A 21,371-nucleotide genomic window follows, 5' to 3' on the forward strand; every position below is an offset into this window, starting at 1 on the left:
CCAGCCTCTGCTAAAACGTTGCAGACAATTGTAGTGGCAGCAGCACACATGTCCGCAGAGGCACCAGTGACGAGAATGCCATCAGCGTATTGGAGCAGGCAGGTGTCAGGAGGGAGTCTGACATCCTTCAGCCTTGCGTGCACTACAGCGGAGAAAACAGCCGGAGAATCTCTGAACCCTTGAGGGAGTCTTGTCCATATGTACTGGCAATTCTGAAAACAGAAACCAAAAAGTGGCTGAGTTTGTTGGTCAACAGGAATGCTGAAGAAGGCGGAGCATAAATCAATGACAGAATAAAATGCATGTTCTAAAGGAATAGAATTAATAATAGTTTGTACATCTGGCACAATAGGAGCATGTGGTTTTATCAAATCATTAATTTTTCTCAAGTCTTGCATTAAGCGCAAAGAACCATTTGCTTTCTTGATTGGATTAATTGGTGTGTTGTAAGGTGAATGAGTGCGAACCAGAATGCCTTGAGCCAGAAACTGATCAATGAGGGGTCGAATTCCCTCCTCTTTTTCCTTTGAAAGCGAATGTTGTTTTTAAAGAAAAAACAGGCCTATTCATTGTCAAATTGGCCACATAAGGTTGGATATCAAGAAGTCCCACGTCATCCTTATGGGCCGCCCACAATTTCGGGTTTACATCAGCTACTTCCTGTCCGAGCTCAGTTGCAGATACATCCTCGAAGAGAGCACTTCCTGTGTCGGTCGTAAGAGAAAAGGCTGCTGGAAACATGAGTTGCAAAGAGTCAGAGTCAAATCCTAATTTAACACCCAACTTATGCATTAAATCTCTACCTAACAAGCAGAATAAAGAATCAGGTATAATTGCAAAAAATCATGCATTTTGAACAATGATGGTATATCATTAGAAGTAACAAATAAAGGTGGTGTCAAATTACAAACCACTGGAATATTATCTATTCCTATAGAATTTAATGTCCGTCATTCCTTTCCCCATTCAGTCGGATACACAGGTCTCTGTCTTTCAGAGGGAGAAAGAAAGGGAGGCCATCAAAGCGCCTAAACATCGGTTTCTCATTAGTTTGCTGAAATCTCTCAGCTTTTTTTCTGCAAAATCGCTGTGTGTGTCCGCTGTGTGTGACATAAAAAAACACTTTATGTCATTCCTAACATTGGGTGGCGGGCGATTTTGGACAGTGGAATTTACTTGGAACATTGCGGGAACTTTTCCTCTGGAGTTTTCAAATGCCCCAGCAGACGACAGTTCACGCAAGCGTCTACCCAATTCATCAACAGAAATGTTACTAATGTTGGTTATAGTTATTCGAATCATTTGTGCAGTCTCGTTGTGCATGTTATTAAAAAATGTGTTCACAAATAGTAAATAATTTTCATCAACAGGGTAGGATTTATTTTTTATAGGTTCCGAGACAGGAGAAGTTTGAATGCTCTCATATCTGGGAGGGAGGGGCGCTCTGACTTCAGCAGGATGTGAAATAACTTTCTCCTTCTCAGGCTGTTCAGCTTGAGGGGGAGAAAGATTTTTGTTGTTATCCACTTTTGGACCACGATTCCAATAAGATTGCATGTCTTTCCAGATCTTATAGGTACGTTTCATATACGAATAATCCCAATCGGGATCGCCCCAATTTCCAAAAATCATGTATTTTGCTTCACGCATATATGTGTCTTTAAATGAGCCGTCACGAGGAAACGCATCTAATTGTGTTTTGCCAGTTGACCAGCCAGCTAAATTTGACACATATGGCTCCGTAAAAAATGCTTGATTATTTCTAATCATAAAATCTTTCGGAGATTCATTTTCTAACGGTGGACTAATTTTATTCCCCATTGTACACACACAAAAATTTCTCCTTCATGCAACTTAAATAAATTGCAATATAGCCAAATGGAACTGTAGGGTATGGACCAATCAGACACTAATTATTCATTATATACAAAGGTTTATGAAACTCCAAAACTAACAGCCCAAATGAACGAACACAAGGGGCAGAAACAGTGTCATGTTACAGGGCATGATGAGGAGATTTTACGACCTCCGAGGAACGTGGCCACATGCACAAGAGAGAGACTATGAAACAGAAACCCTCTTTAAAACAGACTTTGCTGCATTAATCATAGACTAACTGATCTATAAATGAACATGCATAAAACTGTGAAAGAAACAGTGTAAATGGTTGACTGTCTCGTGTACTATTAGGTATATATTATGGTATGTATCCTGGTATACAACCAACTAACGATCAATGTAACCTCACCTGTATCATGCCTCCTACCTAATTAATCCTCATTTAATGACTCACACTTTGATGTTCATCACCTTCTTCTAGAATGCAGTGTGGATGTGTTATAGCTATCTGAGCATTAATGAAGGTATAACCACGCTAGGGACAAAGACCCGTAAATCAACTAAGAGCCACTTTCCCTCTCAGACATGTCACCTTTCTGATTGGTCGAGTTCAACCCTTAGGGGAGGATCTTTTCCAGGCTTTATTAGAGACAGCCCACATGTGACCTCCCTCTCTTAGTTCTTTCATCCAGCCGCAACACTGTTCTGGTGATCCTGGGGAACCCCCTCCCCCTCCACAGGGGCCCCAGGGCCCAGCAGGCCTCGATCCAACCAGATATGGGCACAGGCAGGAGAGAGAAGACTCTCACAAAGAACCAAGGACAATCTCAGGAGTTTTGGAACAAAGACTCCAACCAACAACGACTCCAATCACTCACTCTTCCGACTTCCTCACTTCTCCTGGGTGCTCAGCGTGGCCTCAACAGGGCCCCAGGCCCTGACCAAACCAGCCATGCGTTCCTGGAGAAAGAGAACTCTCAACCAACTTCCACTTCACACTGCCGGAACCATCAACGACTTAAATTTTCAACAACTTCAAGAATTGTTCCCACTACAAATGCAAGTATTCAATTCAATGAAATGTGAAAATGAAATTCTGATGGTTCTTCTCATAGACCCTTTCTCCGGTTGCCAATTTAATCCTATCACTTACCTATTTCTGTATATGTGTGTGTTTAGTTTATTCATGTTTATGATTTAGTTAATAAAACTTATGCACTTTATGTATTTGGTTCTGATTTGCTTGCAATACGAAGTCCCTTTATGGTTTCGGTTCTTGCTACATGCTCAAAACGCTGTACATATTAAGAAATAATTATTCTTCTGTGTCCAGGGAAGATACCGTTTTCTTAGAATTAATGAATAATCAAAAGAGTTCGTTGGATGAACTGATTAATTGATTGCAATATTAATTTAGCCATGTCAAGTTAATCCAATTAACTGACCCAAATATTCATAATTAATCATAACAAGTTATTATTGATTATTAATATTTCATATAGCTAGGTTCCTTACAGAACTCAAAGAAAAGTATACAATTTCAAATTAATTGTGTTAGTAAATTGGCAAATAGAGAGAGAAATAAGAGAGAAGAAAAGAAAAGAGAAAGTTAAAAGAAAAAAAATAGTGATTTATTTATTCATAGCCCTAGACCAAAGGGAAATTAAAATAGACTTTGCAAAAGAAAACAAATTATCTGTGTAGCAAATCTATTTTTTTCTTGCAAAAAACGGAGGAAAGTGATCAATTTTCCTTAAATTCTTCCCGCATTTATCGAAAACACGAGGATAACCGGTCCCGTATCGTTTTAAACAAAGACAAATAACATCGAAAGAGGGAGCTCAAATCTCTTTTGCTTGTTCTTCTCACATTTTTTATTAAAAATACGAGGCTACCGTCCTGTATCGTTTTATACAAGGACAAATAACAAAAAAGAGAGAGAGATCAGTTCCCTTTTTTCTGCTCTTCCCGCATTAATTAAAACACGAGGCTGATTTCACCAAATATGGTAAAAATCACGGCACTACAAATACGTTTTCTCAGCAGACAGTAAGAATCAACTTTCTCTTTTGTAAAAAAAAAAAAATTCTTACCTGTCTGGAGAAATCCCTGACGACGCCCCCAAGTGTTAGAATCGAAATGAAATGGTCCAAACGAGAAGTGCCCAAATTCTTGTTTTTTTATTATGAATAAACAATTCACAACCCCAGGCCGGAGGGAGACAAAACGCTCGGCTCATAATGTCTAAATTATACATTATATAGGCAAAGTATTACAGGGAGGAGTGTAAGTCTAACCAATAGAACCAAACATTACATCATTGGCATATCATATAGACTTTATATTACAACTTCTTTATATGGGCAGTATGCGCTAGAATCTCCTTGCAAGCCTGGAGCTCAGAGGAAGCTCTTCAATGTGTAACATAGAAACACAAAGAAAGAAAAGGAAGAGAAAGGAGAAGGGAGGGGGCTCCCTTCCTCATTAATGAATACCAGATGTTTAACTTTACATACATAGAAAAGAATGTGCAAACGTGTCAGTTTTAGGCTGAACAAAGAATCCTTCTTATGTTATAGATTTATGCTGAGGGAGAAAATATATTTCTAACAGGGTGTGAAGATTTTCATAGTGAAAACAAGGGTTGTGTACCGAAACCTGGTACCAATATGGAACCGGTACCTAATGGCTCGTTTCCACGGAGCGGTACGTTACGGTACAGTACAGTACAGTACGATTTGGGATGGTAAACCCTGATCTGGCTTGCATTTCCACCGCCAACAGTACCCTTACTTGATAGGCGTTGTAGTGTTACAAATTTATTAAAATGTTTCAATTTAGGTTCAACAGTATTTTATCTGAGAAAGTTACCATTTTGAGGCATAGGACATTAACCGTTTTGTTACTTCTCATCTGATGTCACAGACCTGCCTGTTCCTGTCTGTCCTGCTCTCTCTATTGTAAGTTAAATTGATCAGAGCACTGAGACTATCACCTTTTGTCTTTATCCACTGCCTGGCCATTAAGCTGTATGATAATGTGAAGGTATCGGTGAAGAGTCTGGCTGATTGGATTAGGATATTTACATTACACTGTTATGCTGATTGGATTAGGATGGGTAACACTCTCAGTCTAGGGCAAGTTCCTAAACTTGTATGCCTCATTTACATGCTTTTGTTTCAGAGTGTCTCCACCTTTATGTAATTCCTCCCCCTGAAAGGGTATATGAACTAAAATGTATACTGCCTTAGTTAGACTTGGGTAAGATTTTGGACGAAGCAGACTAAAGCAAATAAAGAATCCTGCTTAAAAGATAAGCCAAGTTTCCTGGTCTTCGCTTCTGAGTTTTTCTACACTTAAGAAGAACAAGGTTTACAACAGTATCCTCTCCCCAAATTTGTCACTAATAAAACTCAATAAAAAATATTTAAAGAAAAGGCTTATATTTACCTTTTAATAGTTTGTTTACATCTACCTTGTAAATATATTTTTTTATTAAAAATGTTACAATTACAACAACAATTCAAGTGCAATCTTTCTTTGTAAAAACTAAAGTATACATTTTATCATACATATTTCAAAGTTAAGGATTCATTACTTTGGATATAGCCTAGGCTACATTGGAACAAACACATAATAACATACTATTTGATTACTTTATTTTTGACAAAACATACTATAGGCCACCTATTCTTAACCATAGGGCCGCGGCCCGAGCGCCACCTGGAGGGCCGCAAAAAACTTTACGTTTTTCACCTGTGGGCCGCGAGGGCCGCGGGACCAAACTAGTTATCAATTGAAGACACCAGAATGACCACTGTTATCCATGAGACAGTTACGGCCGCTTCACACCGCAAGCGTCAGCGGCACGTGAGCAGCGCATATTTTTTTCTTGCATGTTAATCAATGAGTGCATTCACACTGCGAGCAGGAGCAGCGCGTGAGCGTCAAGCAGGAGCGTCGCGTGAGCAGCAGTGAAGCGGGGGATTCGGCGCCGAGTCTATTTTTGCTGCGATGCTCACGCTCCATTAAAGTGAAAGCACACTTTAGATGGACAAAATAAATTTTATTTCACACAAAAAGTGCCCAAAATGCACAGAATAAGCATGTCTAGTGAGTTTTAACAAGAACTAGAGTAGGCAAAAAAGGCAAGGAATATAGGCAAATTCAGTTTGGGTGAAAGTATGGTGTATTATAAAAAACTAAAAAACCTAAAGTAAAATAGCCAGAAAATATTATATAAAAACTTTCTTTTAGTTTATGAAATACACAGACAGCTACATAGGCTAGCACAACCCAAATCAAACCCGAGTGTGCGGTTTTGTGTGTGTGTGTGTGTGCTTTATCTGCGGAGTTTGCATTCTTGTAAACCTATTGAAAATATGCTATGACTGAAACGACAAGATTGGAGCTGTTTTCTTGGTTGTTTTGTTGTTTACTGACATTTATATGGTTTACCAACTTCTAAAATCAAATGTATAGTTGTCTTTGTAAATAATTGTTCGCTTATATGTAGCTTTGGAGCCGCTACTGTGACACTGTACAAACGCTTCCAGTGTGAATACTCTCGCGTGTCTGCAGCTGCAGTGACGATGTAGTTACGCTGACGCACTGCTCAAGCCCCGCTCACGCTTGCGGTGTGAAACAGCCGTTACAATGCACCATCCCACCACTAGTGGCAGTAATGCCAACACTGGAGGCTACTCTGAGCCTGAGCCTTTCCCCCATTCCACCCAGGCTGGATCTGATCATATCTGTGAAGCAGGCCCAAGTGTCTCATTAAGAGGGGAACATAAATAGGGAGTTGTAGCTTGTTCAAATTGGACTGTTGTTATTGTTCATTTATAACAGATATGAAGAGCAACTTCAGGTTCTACCATGCAAAAATGTAGACTGCTGAAACAATTATCAAATTATTTTGCAGATTATAAAGCTATACTTTTTAATTTGCACTTTATTTAAATTTTAATTTACAACTTATTTATTTTGAAAAATATTATTATGCATTTATTTATTTAAGCAACACATTTTATTGTTTTTATTTTTATTTATATACATTTTCACAGGCAGTGACATTCACAGGCAGTGATTCAAGTGATACAGCAAATTCTCTTTTGTCTTGTCGCGCATGAATGGTTCAAAAGCATTCGCACGAATAAGAGCGGGATCATGTAACACTAGCCAAAGGATGACAAAAATAACAGATGCTGCGTTAATTGCGTTAATAGCCCTATTTGTTTATTTCATATAAAATCGCAGCATTTTGCTTCATATAATCGCATTGGCTTGACATCGCGATTGCGATACGATTAATCGTGCAGCACTAGTTAGGCTAATATGCCTGACTTGAGCCTTTAAATTTGTTCTTGATGCAGATTGATTTGTTCCATGAATTGTTGTGTGTTTTGCATCTTGTTGTAGCCTATGTGCATGTTTACATACACAATAACCTGTTAAACTGCAAGTGGATTTCATTTAGTTATTGAATACAAATCAAACCAATGGTGAGATCAATAAACCAATACAGTGCTAATATTTGAATGGGCCCTGGGCCACTTTGTACTGTAAAATTTGGGCCCCGACATCAAAAAGGTTAAGAACCCCTGCTATAGGCTATTTAACATATGAGCAAAATTGGCAAACAAAAGCTTATTTGAGATGGCAAAGATTTTACAGTAAAAATGTATAATCTATCCAAAACTAGTCAACGAAATGTTGTCTTTCATATGTCTGTAACATAGGTCTTTCGTTTATATTAGAAATATAAATGTTAATTTGCAGTTTAATACGTTGCTTATACAAATACATTTTATTTCAACATATTTCAGTCGATTTTTACTCATCGCAGTATAGCAATATAGTTTGCTAAAAGCGGATCATTCATTCACACACAGAAACGCGATTCAAATTTAAACTGTCTTTTTGCGAGTTGTGGTAAACAGCGCATCTCTGCCGTTCATTCATTCACACACAGAAACGCGATTCACTTGAGAATGAAAAAAACTTACTACAGTATTCCTCAGTATTATCCTACAGTATTATCATACATATTTTAAAGTTAAGGATTCATTAGTTTTTATATAGCTTACATTGGAACAAACACTATAATAACAACTTAGTTGATGAGTTTATTTTTGACAGAACATAGCCTATTATATATTTAAAATATGAGCAGAAACTGGATGACAAAAGCTTATTTGATATTTTAGAATAAAATCTTTATAATCTATCCAAAACTACGAAATGTTATCTATGGGATCAAATTACCGCCAAATGTATTGCGGCCACGGATCAAAATATATTAAGCGTGAATCAAAAAATAACAAGCATGGAAAAAAAAAATTTAAACACATTAAAAAATATTTTTCATGCTTTCTTTAAAATGATTATTTTTTGGTACGCTTGTGCTGTTTTCCTCTTCGCTCATCTTTCCATGTTCTGGGCTTGCTCTTCCAAATGTTGCAGTTCGAGTTTCATGTAAATTCATGTAAATTCATGTTCATGTAAAAATCTTTCCGTGGCAGGACACCGTTAAACTGTATGTGTGCCTGGAACTCGACCTGTTACGTCTACCTGGCGATCCGTTATCGTTAAATTCGTCACTTTAACGACGACGACCTGTTGTGTCGTTAGTTGACAGTTGTGCCTGTCTGACGATCCATCATATTAACCTTTAAAGATGAACTGAACTGAAAAAAATCAACGTTGATAACATGTTGTTTATGACAATTAAAAGTAATTTACATTAAAAATTGTAACTAAAAATATTCAATGCAAATGAACACAATAATTATAATAAATCACTGCATATCAAATCCACCTGGTTTCTGTAATCTCCTCTGTACACTATCATTTTCATTAATCTTTAGTCAAATGGTACATCTATCTAGTCTAGAATTAATTTACCATGCTACCTAGGCTATATGATCGCTTAACAACAACAATTAAGAAAATATTTCAGGATGGCGTATTTAACTGTAACGGATCACCAGGTACGCTGTGCATCTTTTTTCCTTTTACAAAGGCTACAGGTTTATTTTAAATTTTAGTTGTTGTTCTTTGTTTTACATACTCTGAACTGTACCACAAATGCCTTTGTATTCGTCTTGTACTTTTTGCACTGTATGCCTTGTCTGTAATGGAACTAAATAATATAAAGGCTGTGTGTAGCATTGAAAGGTCAAAGTCCTAAATTCTTCAGACGGGTAAAATGGTCGTTTTTAACTTAATTTTAGCAAAGAAATGTAGTGTTTCAAAACTGCATGATGTTTTAGAGCTGCTTTAGGATAATCATGAGCCATTGTCTAACACCAATTACCAGTGTGCGCATTAAAATGTAGGCTACCTCAAAAAAGGAGGAATTTAATTATTTGTATATGTCCAGAGTTCAGATAGCTTTACTGCTTAAAAGTCCTTGTAAAGTTTAAAATAAACTTTTTGTGAAAAATATTTTTTAATGTGTTTAAAGTTTTTATTCATGCTTGTTATTTTTTGAATCACGCTTATTATATTTTGATCCGTGGCCGCAATACATTTGGCGGGAATTTGATCCCATTTTTGATTCACGCTTATTATATTTTGATCCGTGGCCGCAATATATTTGGCGGGAATTTGATCCCATAGTTATCTTTCATATTTCATCTGTAACATAGTAGGCTAAACATAAACAACAGCGCCCATCTGTGCCGTTAATTCATTCACACACAGAAACCTGATTCAAATTTAAAGTCTTTTTGCATTTACAGACATTAGAACAAAGCACAAGAATAAAAAACTTAGGGTAGCTACTCACAATTCTCGGCTAGATCGGTCGCTCCTCAAAATGAAAATAAACCAGTACATGTTCTGAGGTAAATGTCCCAGGATTACTCCTCACAGTCACAGCCTCACAAGCCGAAAAGGTACATTAATCTGATGATTAAATTTGTTGTGTTATCGCGTTTATGAGGGACGTTGACACGTTTGCATGTGTCGCTTCAGATCATTTGCGTTTGAATACCGTGCGCTCTCCGTGGGCGTGTCACATTAGCAGAATAATGAGCTGAGAGAACGATAATGAGATCGGCTGACACCCCTCTCTTTTTTATAGATTACATAAACAGAGAATATTTATTTTAGTTTTGAATTAGATATTTTAAAAGTACAAACTTAAATGATTATAAAGATATATTGCTCATGCTTGGGTGAATAGTATTCGCTGAGTTTTGTTTAAGTTTAGAGACGTGCTCCAGAAAAAAGGTTAACCGAGATGGAGAGACAGAAAGCACACCCTGTTTATTTTCTTTATTTTACAAAAGCACAATGTTTTATTTCGATTGTAAGTGGACACATAAAAAAATAGACATTCAACAGTTTATTTTTTTATATTTCTTAAGTGTGTATGACCAAAAATGACAGAGTATTTTAAGTCTATTTTCCTGCTACTGTATGTGAAAAAAATCGAGCAAAACGTGCCGGCGCGTTTGTCGACCCCAGAGGGTTAAAGAAATCTTAAACATCATAGCCACACAAATGGGGTTCAGGCAATGCGTATTGGTTATATTCACTGCATGCATAACGTTAGCCTATTCATAACAAAACGAAATATAAAAGAACCCTGCCTCTTTTCATTTAAATTCTAAAAATATTACAATTATTAATATGGTCCAGGCAATATGTGCATTTGTACTAAACAACAAATGTTGCAGTAATCAACATTACAGTGCTCATCTTCACTGTAATAAAATTAAAAATGACAAAACTCAACTCTGTCTCTTTTTGTTAAACTTCAGTTTTATCAATAATAGCCATTATAAAAGTATAAGTAAAAGGTACAAGAAGCTATACAATAAGAAATAAAGCAAACAATTCAGTCAAAAGTCAGCGCTCTAGTCTAATGTTACAACAGTACAGTTAAATAGCCTAAATATATAAAGTTTTGAAACTTCACTTAGCCCTCAACCATTGGCCAGGGAACAAATGATAGATTCACGAGACCAAAGATCGCCCGTTAGGTCTACACAAGACGAATTATATCTCATATTTAACCACTACAGAGACGTCAGCGGCAAACGTCAGAACGACTAGCCGAGGAAAGGCTGTTCCAGGCGGGGTACATGAGCGCCGAACGCCCTGTGATCGCCTGGAATGGATCTCACAACCTAGATCAAATTTTCATAAATCTTTATAAATAAACCACAGATTTGAGCTTTAAACAACTACATTCTCACCTGAAAAACTCTTAAAACGACATTTTGAGACACAATGACAGTAATATATTAAAACTGTATATTAAAAAATGGTGCTTCTTATGTTGTCATTCCCCTTCTAGCACGTGCAAGTGACTATTCTCTGTCAACCAATCAACATTCTGCAGTGAGTCTAGCAGTATACTTTAAAAAATCTATATATTGTTAATTTTTAAGATTATTTTATTTATTTATTTTTCAATAAAAAAGCCGTTCTTTAATGTCATTCACCATCGTTTTGAGGTTCTTTTTTTAAAGTATCGGTTCAGGCACCGTTTAGTAAAAGACGCTGCTTGAGAATGTTGACAGAAAGACAGTTTATTTGGGTTTGAAACAGAGCCATGATGTCTTGGTTGATTAATTGATTGATTGGTTGGTTGGTTGATCGATTTGATTGGTAACTTGGTTGGGTTTTTTTCTTGATTGATTTATGATTGATTTGATTGGTTGGTTGTTTGTTTTATTGGTTGATTTTTCTTGGATGATTGGTGGTTTGTTTGTTTTTTCTACTTGGTTGGTTGTTTTTTTCTTGGGTTGATTAGTTAATTGATTTGATTGGTTGGGTAGTTGGTTGTTTTTTTATTGGTTGGTTAATTGATTCGATTGGTTGGTTGTTTTGTTATTTTCTTGGTTTATTGGTTGGTTGGTAGATTTTGATTAGTTGGTTGGGTTTTTTTCTTGGTTGATTGTTTGTTTGGTTGATTGATTCGTTAGTTTTTTTCTTGGGTTTGTTGGTTGGTTGATTGATTTGATTGGTTGGTTGTTGTTTTTTCTTGGTTTATTGATTCGATTGGTTGTTGGTTTTTTCTTGGGTTGGTTGATTAATTTGATTGGTTGGTTGGGTTTTTTTCTTGGTTTATTGGTTGATTGATTGGTTGTTTTGTTCTTGAAAGGAGTGGTTGTTTGGTTTTTGTTGTTTTTCTTGGGTTGGTTGGTTGGTTGATTTGGTTGGTTGTTTTTTTTCTCGGTTTATTGATCGGTTGATTGATTCGATTGGTTTTTTGGTTGATTGGTTGTATTGTTCTTGGATGATTGGTTAGTTTTCTACTTGGTTTGGTTGATTGATGGATTGTTTTTATTGGTTGGTTTAGTTGATTGGTTGATTAGTTGGGTGGTTATTTTCTTGGTTTGGTTTATTAGTTGGTTGGTTGTTTTCTTGGTTGGTGGGTGGTTGGTTGATTGGTTGTTGTCTTTATTGGTTTGTTGGTTGATTGGTCGTTTTTTTACTTGGTTGGTGGTTTTCTTGGTTGTTTGGTTTATTAGTTGGTTTCTTGGTTGTTTGGTTGTTTGTTTGGTTATTTTCTTGGTTTTTGGTTGGTTGTTTCCTTGGTAGTTTGATTGATTGGTTGGTTTTGTTGGTCGTTAGGTTGGTTGTTTGGTTGATATTTTAAATTGGTTGTTTGGTCTGATTGATTGGTGTAGTTGATTGGTTGGCTGTTGTTTTTTTAGTTTATTGGTTGGTTGGTAGTTTGGCTGCTTGGTTCCAGACAGTCATCACTGTACTACAGGACATTGTGACAAACGTTACAATAAACACATAATACGCTATATATACAGATGGTTTACATGAAAATATATGAATATCTTAATTAGAGCGATGTCATGTCCTTTCAGGTGGACCATGTGGTGAACGGACACGCCGCTTCCAGGCAGCTGAAAGAGCAGGCGGAGAAGAGGTGAGCATCAGTCGCTCTGATGCGTTTCTGTTCTCACTCAGTCTGATCGCTGAGCTTTTCTCTGCAGTGGGAAACACGTTTACTCCTGCCTGAACCTCCATCTGGAGCACATGTCTGGAGACGCAGCACAGCTGGAGCAGCTGACGGCCGGCCTGCACATCTGGCCTGATTTCCACGGCAACCGCTCTCCTCTGGCCGACCAGACATCACGGGGATCGGTGAGGAACGCTGTGCTTGTTACAGTGCTGATGAAAAAATATAATAGTTTTCATTGTACTGCCTTTAATTTAATTTAATTTTTTATTATTTATTAATAAAACTGATAACTGGACGTATATTTTCTGCAGAATATGTGAGTGGTGCTTACTGCGGCAAAATTTGGCACCAGGCAGTTGTTCGGATGTTGTGGGTGGTTGCTAGGGTTGTTAGTGTAGTTGGTAGGCAGGTGCTATGTTGCTGCTAGAATGAGAATATTGAGAATGAACTCCAAATTAACATTTATAGTCATGACAATCTTTTTTTTTAATTATATTTTTGGGCTTTTTTCCTTTATTTCAGAGGACAGAAATGTGGATTTAACAGGGACATTTGCTTAATGTCATGAAAATAATGTTAATAGCCCTAGAAAGTACTTTTTTCTTTACGTTCTAGAAAGAAAGATTTTCTTTACGTTTAATATAATTTCTTATTTTTAACCATTAAGAAAAAAGACACATCAGATAGTTTTAGCTTTTATAACTAATGTTTGCAGTGGTGGAGAGTTGATTGATGATGTCACTGCTGGTGTGTGCAGGTTGTGGGACTCACTTTATCACAGACACTGGATGATTTAGCTCTGCTGTATCTAGCAACTATTCAGGCCATCGCTGTAAGACACACACCACACACACACACTCTCTCTCTCACATACACACACACAAACACACTCTCACTCACACACTAACTAAGTGTTCAGTATTACAGTGTTAATGTGATTGTGTGTCTCTGTTGTATGAAGCTTGGCACCAGACACATCCTAGATGCCATGAAAGAGGCAGGATATGACATCACAACCCTCTTCCTGTGCGGGGGGCTGAGCAAGAACGCGCTGTTCGTACAGACACACGCCAACACCACGGGTCAGTGCTCACTCACACACACGCTCATATATCTGACATGACATGACCAACACCACGGGTCAATGCTCACTCACACACACACTCACTCATTTATCTGACATGGTAGAGACCTGCGCGGGACGGATTTTATCCCGTTCCTGCAGAAATATATGTTGTTTTCTCCCGCTGCCGCCCGCAACAATCAAGTTTCGTCCCGCTCCCGCCCGCAAAATCCTGCGGGTAAACGTATAAGTACTTTTTTTTTTTAAATACATTGCATATTCTGCCTGCTACTCTGTGATTTTTTTCACTTGCTCCCCTGTTGAATATAAAAAAGAAAAAAAAAGAAACGGAAAATAAACAAATGTTTTGTTTTATTTGCGTTTAATTCAATGGATGAACTTGAACAAGGAACTTAGAACAAATAAATACAGTAAAAAAAGTAAGAAATGTACATAAATAAAAATATACAATAATGATTATAGTATAGCCTAATAAATTATATTATAATAATACACCTGGATTTCTTTCATGTTCAAAAGTAGCCTATATATAGGGCCTAATACTGCTTAAGAATGCCGCCTTTGCTTTTAGCAATTCCTTCAAACATTAAACAAAAACTATCCTTATTCCTCTATAACAAAATATACCAATTTTAAATATTTAGCTAAATAAAAAAAAAACTGAATTAACTAAAACAATTTAAAAAAAACTGTATGACTACTTAATGTGCCCATGCAGGAATAGCATGTCGTTCACTGATGAGGAGTTCAGATTAATCCGTCTCTGCTCCAGTATGCGACCGCAAATACTGAAAGCCCTCTCCGATGGTGCGCTGGAAGCTGGAATGCAAAGTACATGGCGTGTGTCATTCGGTGCAGACATTTTGCCTCTGTGTGGTAGGCTTGGCTGTTCTGCGCCTATGAACCACGCGAGAGTTAGCTTCCGACCATGTGCCTGTAAATCGTTTTTATTTTAGTTATCCTTGTTGCTTGTGCATTAGATAAATAACGGTTTATGTGTTTCTAGTTATTTTATTTTGTTCTATATTTCCCACAAAAAAATGTATTTTCCCGCAACCCGCACACAATAATATCTTGCCGCCCGCACCCGCATTCACCCATCAAATATTGTCCCGCGCCGCACTCGGTTGCGCTGGGTCCCGGGGTAGTCTCGCAGAAGTGCAGGTCTCTACACTCACACACACACACACACACACACACTCAGCCGCTGTGATCGGAGCCTGTGCTTCATCTGACTGTGGCTCCATACAGGTACAAAACACACACACACACACACACTCAGCCGCTGTGATCGGAGCCTGTGCTTCATCTGACTGTGGCTCCATACAGGTTCAACACACACACACACACACACACACACACACACACACAGCCGCTGTGATCGGAGCCTGTGCTTCATCTGACTGTGGCTCAATACAGGTAAAAAACACACACACACACACACACACACACACACACACACACACACACACACACACACACACACACACACACACACACACACACACACACACACACACACACACACACACACTCAGCCGCTGTGATCGGAGCCTGTCCTTCATCTGACTGTGACTCCATACAGGTTCAACACACACACACACACACACTATGGGTGGAACGGTACACAGAAGTCACGGTTCGATACAAGTTTGGTACAATGGAGCGAAAAGCAAAACAAAAATGCAGAAGGCAATTTTTTTTTAATTGTGCATGTCTCAGGCTGTACCACCTAGTGTATTACTACATTTCTCTCTTTCTCTGTGTGAAAGTAAAGGCATATAACCAGTTTATGAGTAGTGCATTGACAATATTTATATATAATTCGTTTATTAATTAAATTAATAAAAAGAAAAAAAAGACATTGATAACATTGACATTGATGGTAATTGTACCTGAATTAATTTAAAATTAATTTGATATTTCAGTTCAATATATTTGTTTTCCTTAATTTTATTAACACTAACTTTATTCTCATCTGAATTATATAAAAAAAAATATTTCTGTATAAAATAATACTATCATTAATAAAACATTTGATTTTCTTTTTTAATCAATGTAGAATGTGTAACTAAAAACTAAACAGATTAGTGCTCTGAGGACAAGAAATGAAAACCAATGCAATATGATGAATGTCCGAAAGATGGCACTGACAGATTGTTTTTAAATGGGTTGGATAAATAGATAAGATAACAGCTGTCATGAGTCATGAATGATTTGCTGGTCAAAACGGAAAAGATATATAGTTCTGATTTTCCCCCTCCCGTTTATCTACAGCTCATATCTAGAATTCTAAAGTGAAATAAAGTAGCGCTGTAATAATGTTTTTATGAATTAACCGGAGAAAGTGAGAGAGAGCCAGAGAGAGAGAGAGAGAGAGAGAGACCTAATAGTGAGTAATTGAGTAACCTAATATTGAAGCTTGTTGGTTTAATTAATTGTAACTGACTGGGAAACCGTAATTTTCCTAAACTTGCGATCTTAAAGGGGGGTTAAATGCTTTTTCATGCATAGTGAGTTTTTTACACTGTTAAAGAGTTGGATTCCCATGCCAAACATGGACAAAGTTTCAAAAATTAAGTTGTAGGTTTGATGGAGTATTTCTGTGCCACAAATACTCTTAAGTTTAAGAAAGTTTTTTTCGAGTATGGGCGTGTGTGACGTCAGATGCGCCGGAATTTCCTTATACGGGTCCTAAAGGCACTTCTCCCGGAAGGGCGCGCGCGCACCTGTAGCCTAGAGCGAGAGAGTGAAGGCAGTATGCCCATCAAAGCGCTGTGCTCGGCTTTTGCAGATCGTCTAATGCTTAAGGATGGAGCAGTCTTGATAAAGGTTCACGGTCGTGCGTTGGAACCGCAGGCGGTGAGTAAAACTGCTTCAAATGTCATGTGTTGTTAACTATCGGTGTGTAAGCGCAGCAAGTAAACAACATGATCACGTATAGTTAATGTATCTATGGAGCATGCGATGTATGGTGTGTGTGTGTGTGTGTGTGTGTGTGTGTGTGTGTGTGTGTGTGTGTGTTTAAATACATTTGTTTAGCTGGCCACTGTAGGTGTCTTGTTGTTTATTGTAAAACCAAATCATGTCCTCATAAACCACGAGTAAACACACACAAATGTTGTAAAACTCGCGCATGACACGGTGTTCTAAAAACACCAAGTTCAAATAATTTCTACTTTTAAAAAACTCTCGAGACCTTGCGTTTTTCCCCCATTTCACTGCCCATCTCACGGGATCTGATTCGGGATCAAAAATGTATGGCTGAATCTGATTGTTAGCCATGGTTTGTTTTGGGATGTCACAGCTTCCAGACGCTCTCAACACAAATGCTTTGCGCGCTCGTGATTATTTAGCTCCGCCCACACCCGCTCAGTTTTTTCCGGAAAGACTCGGTACAGCCTATCTTTCTTTTATAAATATAATAAAACTAAAGACTTTTTGGAGATATGAAGGATGCAATACTACTCTATAGGGACTCAAGATTAACATGAGATTGACTGAAACTGAGTGTTTCACCCCCCCTTTAAAGAGGCCGGCGGGTCCTCTAAAGGCCTCATTATGCTTCTGCGTCAACTCCACGGCGTAACTACGCCCTCACTCCTACGGCGTCATGGCCGTTTTATGGTTCTGCGTCAGGTTGCGTTGCATCGTGGTGCATCTGACCAATCAGAGCGGAGGGGTCGGAGAGGGGTTCGTGGCAACGCAGAGGGGTCTGCGGGGGTACGCCGCCGATTTGACGTAGAAGCATAAAACAGGCCTAACTCTTGTGGGTCGCCACCACTCGCCATACTCGTCCTTAGTGCTGCTGTCTGTGACTCACTCACTGGACAGTCGTCGACCTGACAAAAAACTGCCTAAGGCGCGGGGCTACAGATTATGTGTCCCTAAAGAACCCGCGTATGTAACAGTAGTTCCGCATTACATTAATTAATTTGCATTTATTTGTATACAGTGTATTCTCCGTGTAAATTCATGCACCAAACTTCTTGTCTCTCTTCTCAGGAAGCAATGATGAAGATGAGCAGAATCGGGCATGTCGTCAGACCAAACCCTGCTCTAGAAAGGTGCCATCCAATGATGTTTCTCGTAATAAAGCATTAATCCACATAGCAGAGATTTAATACAGTCATAGATCAGGATTCATGTCTCCTGCATGAGTAATGAATGATTATTGGTCTCTGTGTGTAAAGCTTTTACAGAAGGAAGTACGCTGTGTTTCTACGTCTTTATGATCATCAGAAGGAGTGTGTGGCGCTGATGGAGGATGATGGAGTTTGACACACAGACGGCCAGATTAAACACTAGAAGAGTCTGCTTCAAATGACCAAAAACACTAGATTTGTATTCATCTTAACATTATAAGTGTTCAGCCTTTTACACAAATGAGCAGGAGTGAGGAAAATATCACCAGATGAAACCACTTTATAAACAAGTGTTCGACCATAACTAGAATCAGTGTTGTAATATGCATTTCAGAGCAATAAAAGGCTTTTAAAAAATATATACTTTTGCAATATTTATTCTTTTGTGTGTGTGTGTTTGTGTGTGTGTGTGTGTGTGTGTGTGTGTGTGTGTGTGTGTGTGTGTGTGTGTGTGTGTGTGTGTGTGTGTGTGTGTGTGTGTGTGTGTGTGTGTGTGTGTGTGTGTGTGAGAGGGGTTGTGTGTTGTCTTTTTAACTTTAGGATAGGGTTCCTCGCAGGAGAATGATCATATATGGGGATCTGAGGCATCTAAACGATTGAACAGCCCTGCTCTAGTAGAAAGGAGTCACTTGCGCTTCAGCCTAGTTAGTGCTCACAGAAAAGGACACAAAAATCTGAGGAAAAGGACCCAAGGTCTAGCTAGGACCAAGGAGCAGGACCGGAGCACAGAACGTTTTAATATTTTTATTAGTATAGAATGACTAATGTTTCGACCAGGGTGCGAACTACGGGGGAGCTAGGGGGAGCTCGGCTCCCCTTAATAAGACATGGGCTCCCCTGAAAACGTGATTCATGAAATTTTGGGGGGGTCTCAAAAAATATTGACAATGTTTCATTTTTACGTGCAATTTCAGTTTTGTGTAATGTGATCATCGTGGAGAATTATGTCTAAAATAGCAAAATATCATTCATTCATGCATGTATGATGGCGATTCAAACCTAATTCACTTCAATAAAGATAACTGTACATGCTATTCATGAGCATCAAGGTGTGGTGGCGCTGCGGTGCAAATTCCAATCATGGTTAGTAGGCTACATGTTAACTCATGTTAAAAAATATAAACTGTGGAGGCCATTGATCTGCGCGCGAAGCCCTTGAAATCCATTTCTTGTTAAGGTAAGGCATGTTATTCCCAATTATGTTGTGGCTGGGTTGTTATAGGTCTGCGTGACTCTCGATTTCTTAGGCCAAATAGAACGGAGGAATTATGGTATTCTGTAGCCTGACGAGTAATTTAACCCTTGTTCAAGTCAAAGACAGACTATGTAGCTATAGACTATTTGGGGATGGCAGTTTGCTGTTTGACTTATCAATTTGTGTCGATAAAGTATAATAGGGTGAATCATGTATATAGTGCTTGCATAGTGCATATATTTGTAGCTGTTATGTATCTTTGGAAGTCCTTGAAATTAATAGGTTTCAAAACGCAGCGCAGCGTTCCGCGTCCTGTCTAAAAGGTGCTTCAGTCCTCGGCGCACGCAAGTGCAGTGATTTAAAAGCTTACTTCACCAGCAATGCTGCATACTTCTAGACTCAGACGGTAAGTAGGAAGGTAAGAATTCTTCTCAGTACAAGAAACTTTCGTCAGTGCACAGTAGTGGGAGACGGTGGTTTAAAAGCTTACTTCATCAGCCATGCTGCATACTTCTAGACTCAGACAGTAAGTAGGAAGGTAAGGATTCTTCTCAGTATAAGATACTTTCAGCAGTGCACAGTAGTGAAACAGTGACTTAAAAGCTTTCTTCACCAGCGATGCTGCATATTTCTAGACTCAGACCGTAAGTAGGAAGATAAAGATTTTTCTCAGTATAGAACACTTTTGGCCTGCTACTGACACTGCTGGGCCATCTAAGCAAGGTATGCATTGTTTGAAATATAGGCTAATTATAAGTGAAATATAATAACTAAGTGTTGGGCCATTGTTTAGAAAGGCCATGGACTAAGACATGCCTAACATCCCAATCACAACTGCCAATCACTTTAAAAACAAATGTTGTCAATATAATATTATACTTTGTGAATAAACATTTTATATGTCTACATATGATTACCCAATCTACAGCCAAGACATCATTTTGTTTTTTTGTAATTGTTGTATTTCTATAATGCACTTTATCTTTCTCTGCACACTGAGCATTAATATTCATAACATAACTTTGTTTAGGAAGGTTTCCAAATGAACCAGTAGACTACTTTCACGGTAGGCTACTATTTTTCCAATATATTTGTCTGAAAGTATGTTTTATCTTCTCTTTTAAAAGGCAGACAGAGGGAATTGGATGAGGCTCTTCTGAACATGGTGGTGAAGGATCTGCAGCCCTTCACCATCGTGGAGGATGAGGGTTTCAGGGCCTTTGTGAACAAGCTTGATCCAAGCTATGTCCTCCCATCCCGGAAGGTGCTTAAAACAATGGTCAGCGAAAGGTACAACACAACCAAGGAGAAGACAATGGAGGACCTACAAAAGGGGGAATTTGTTAGCCTTACGGCTGACATGTGGTCTTCCATTAATATGGATGGATATCTTGGTGTAACATGCCATTACATAACACCAGAGGCAACAATGGCAACTGTTTTACTGGGTGTAAGGAGGTTTTACCAAACCCACACAGCCCAGCATCTCATGGAGGCTAAAGCCTTGCTAATGGCTGAGTGGGGAATAACCTCCAAAGTTCACTGCATGGTGACTGACAATGCATCCAACATGATCCTAAGTGCCCAGCTACTCAACCTTCGCCATGTCCCATGTTTTGCTCATAATTTGAATTTGATAGTGAAAAAGGCCCTGGATCAAACCCCAGTCATCAATGAAATTCGCCAGAAAGCCAGAAAGATAGTGGGGTTGTTCAGATCCAGCTGCAAAGCAAAGGACAAGCTTGTGGAGATGCAGAGCTTGATGGGCAGACCAAGTCTGAAAATGATACAGGAGGTTGAAACGAGATGGAACAGCACATTCGACATGCTACAACGCTTGTATAAGCAACGTGAGCCAGTGGGTGCTGCACTTGCCAATTTAAACAGTGATACTGCTCCCCTGACAAGTCTTGAGTATGACATTATTCAACAGTCATTGACACTTCTTCAACCATTCAAACTAGCAACAACAGAGATGTCAGAGGAACAGAGAGTGTCTGCTTCAAAGCTCATACCATTGTACAGGATGTTGCAGCACAAGCTTGCACAGAAAAAAGGAAATGCAACGCAGGAATCAACTGTACAATTAGGTAGGACACTATGACCATACGTGTAATTGGCCATAACTCTCATATTGTTGTCATTATTTTAATTAATATGGTTTTCTCT

At 38.5% G+C, this 21,371-nt stretch overlaps 1 protein-coding gene across 1 annotated transcript in view; it reads left to right on the forward strand.

Moving 5' to 3' along the window:
• The window catches only part of LOC143712784 (FGGY carbohydrate kinase domain-containing protein-like), a 328,185-nt gene extending 309,972 nt beyond the window's left edge, over nucleotides 1–18,213 (forward strand). The window contains exons 9-14 of the mRNA XM_077204793.1: nucleotides 12,681–12,742; nucleotides 12,810–12,960; nucleotides 13,536–13,610; nucleotides 13,740–13,860; nucleotides 17,868–17,929; nucleotides 18,056–18,213. Of these exons, the coding sequence (XP_077060908.1) occupies nucleotides 12,681–12,742; nucleotides 12,810–12,960; nucleotides 13,536–13,610; nucleotides 13,740–13,860; nucleotides 17,868–17,929; nucleotides 18,056–18,097 (513 nt within the window). The 3' untranslated portion in view covers nucleotides 18,098–18,213. The remainder of the gene's footprint in view (nucleotides 1–12,680; nucleotides 12,743–12,809; nucleotides 12,961–13,535; nucleotides 13,611–13,739; nucleotides 13,861–17,867; nucleotides 17,930–18,055) is intronic.
• The last annotated feature ends 3,158 nt before the right edge of the window (nucleotides 18,214–21,371 follow it).

This window comes from Siphateles boraxobius, unplaced genomic scaffold, assembly GCF_051911475.1.
Source record: "Siphateles boraxobius isolate OS27281-9 unplaced genomic scaffold, OSU_SipBor_1 51, whole genome shotgun sequence".
Lineage (NCBI taxonomy): Eukaryota > Metazoa > Chordata > Actinopteri > Cypriniformes > Leuciscidae > Siphateles > Siphateles boraxobius.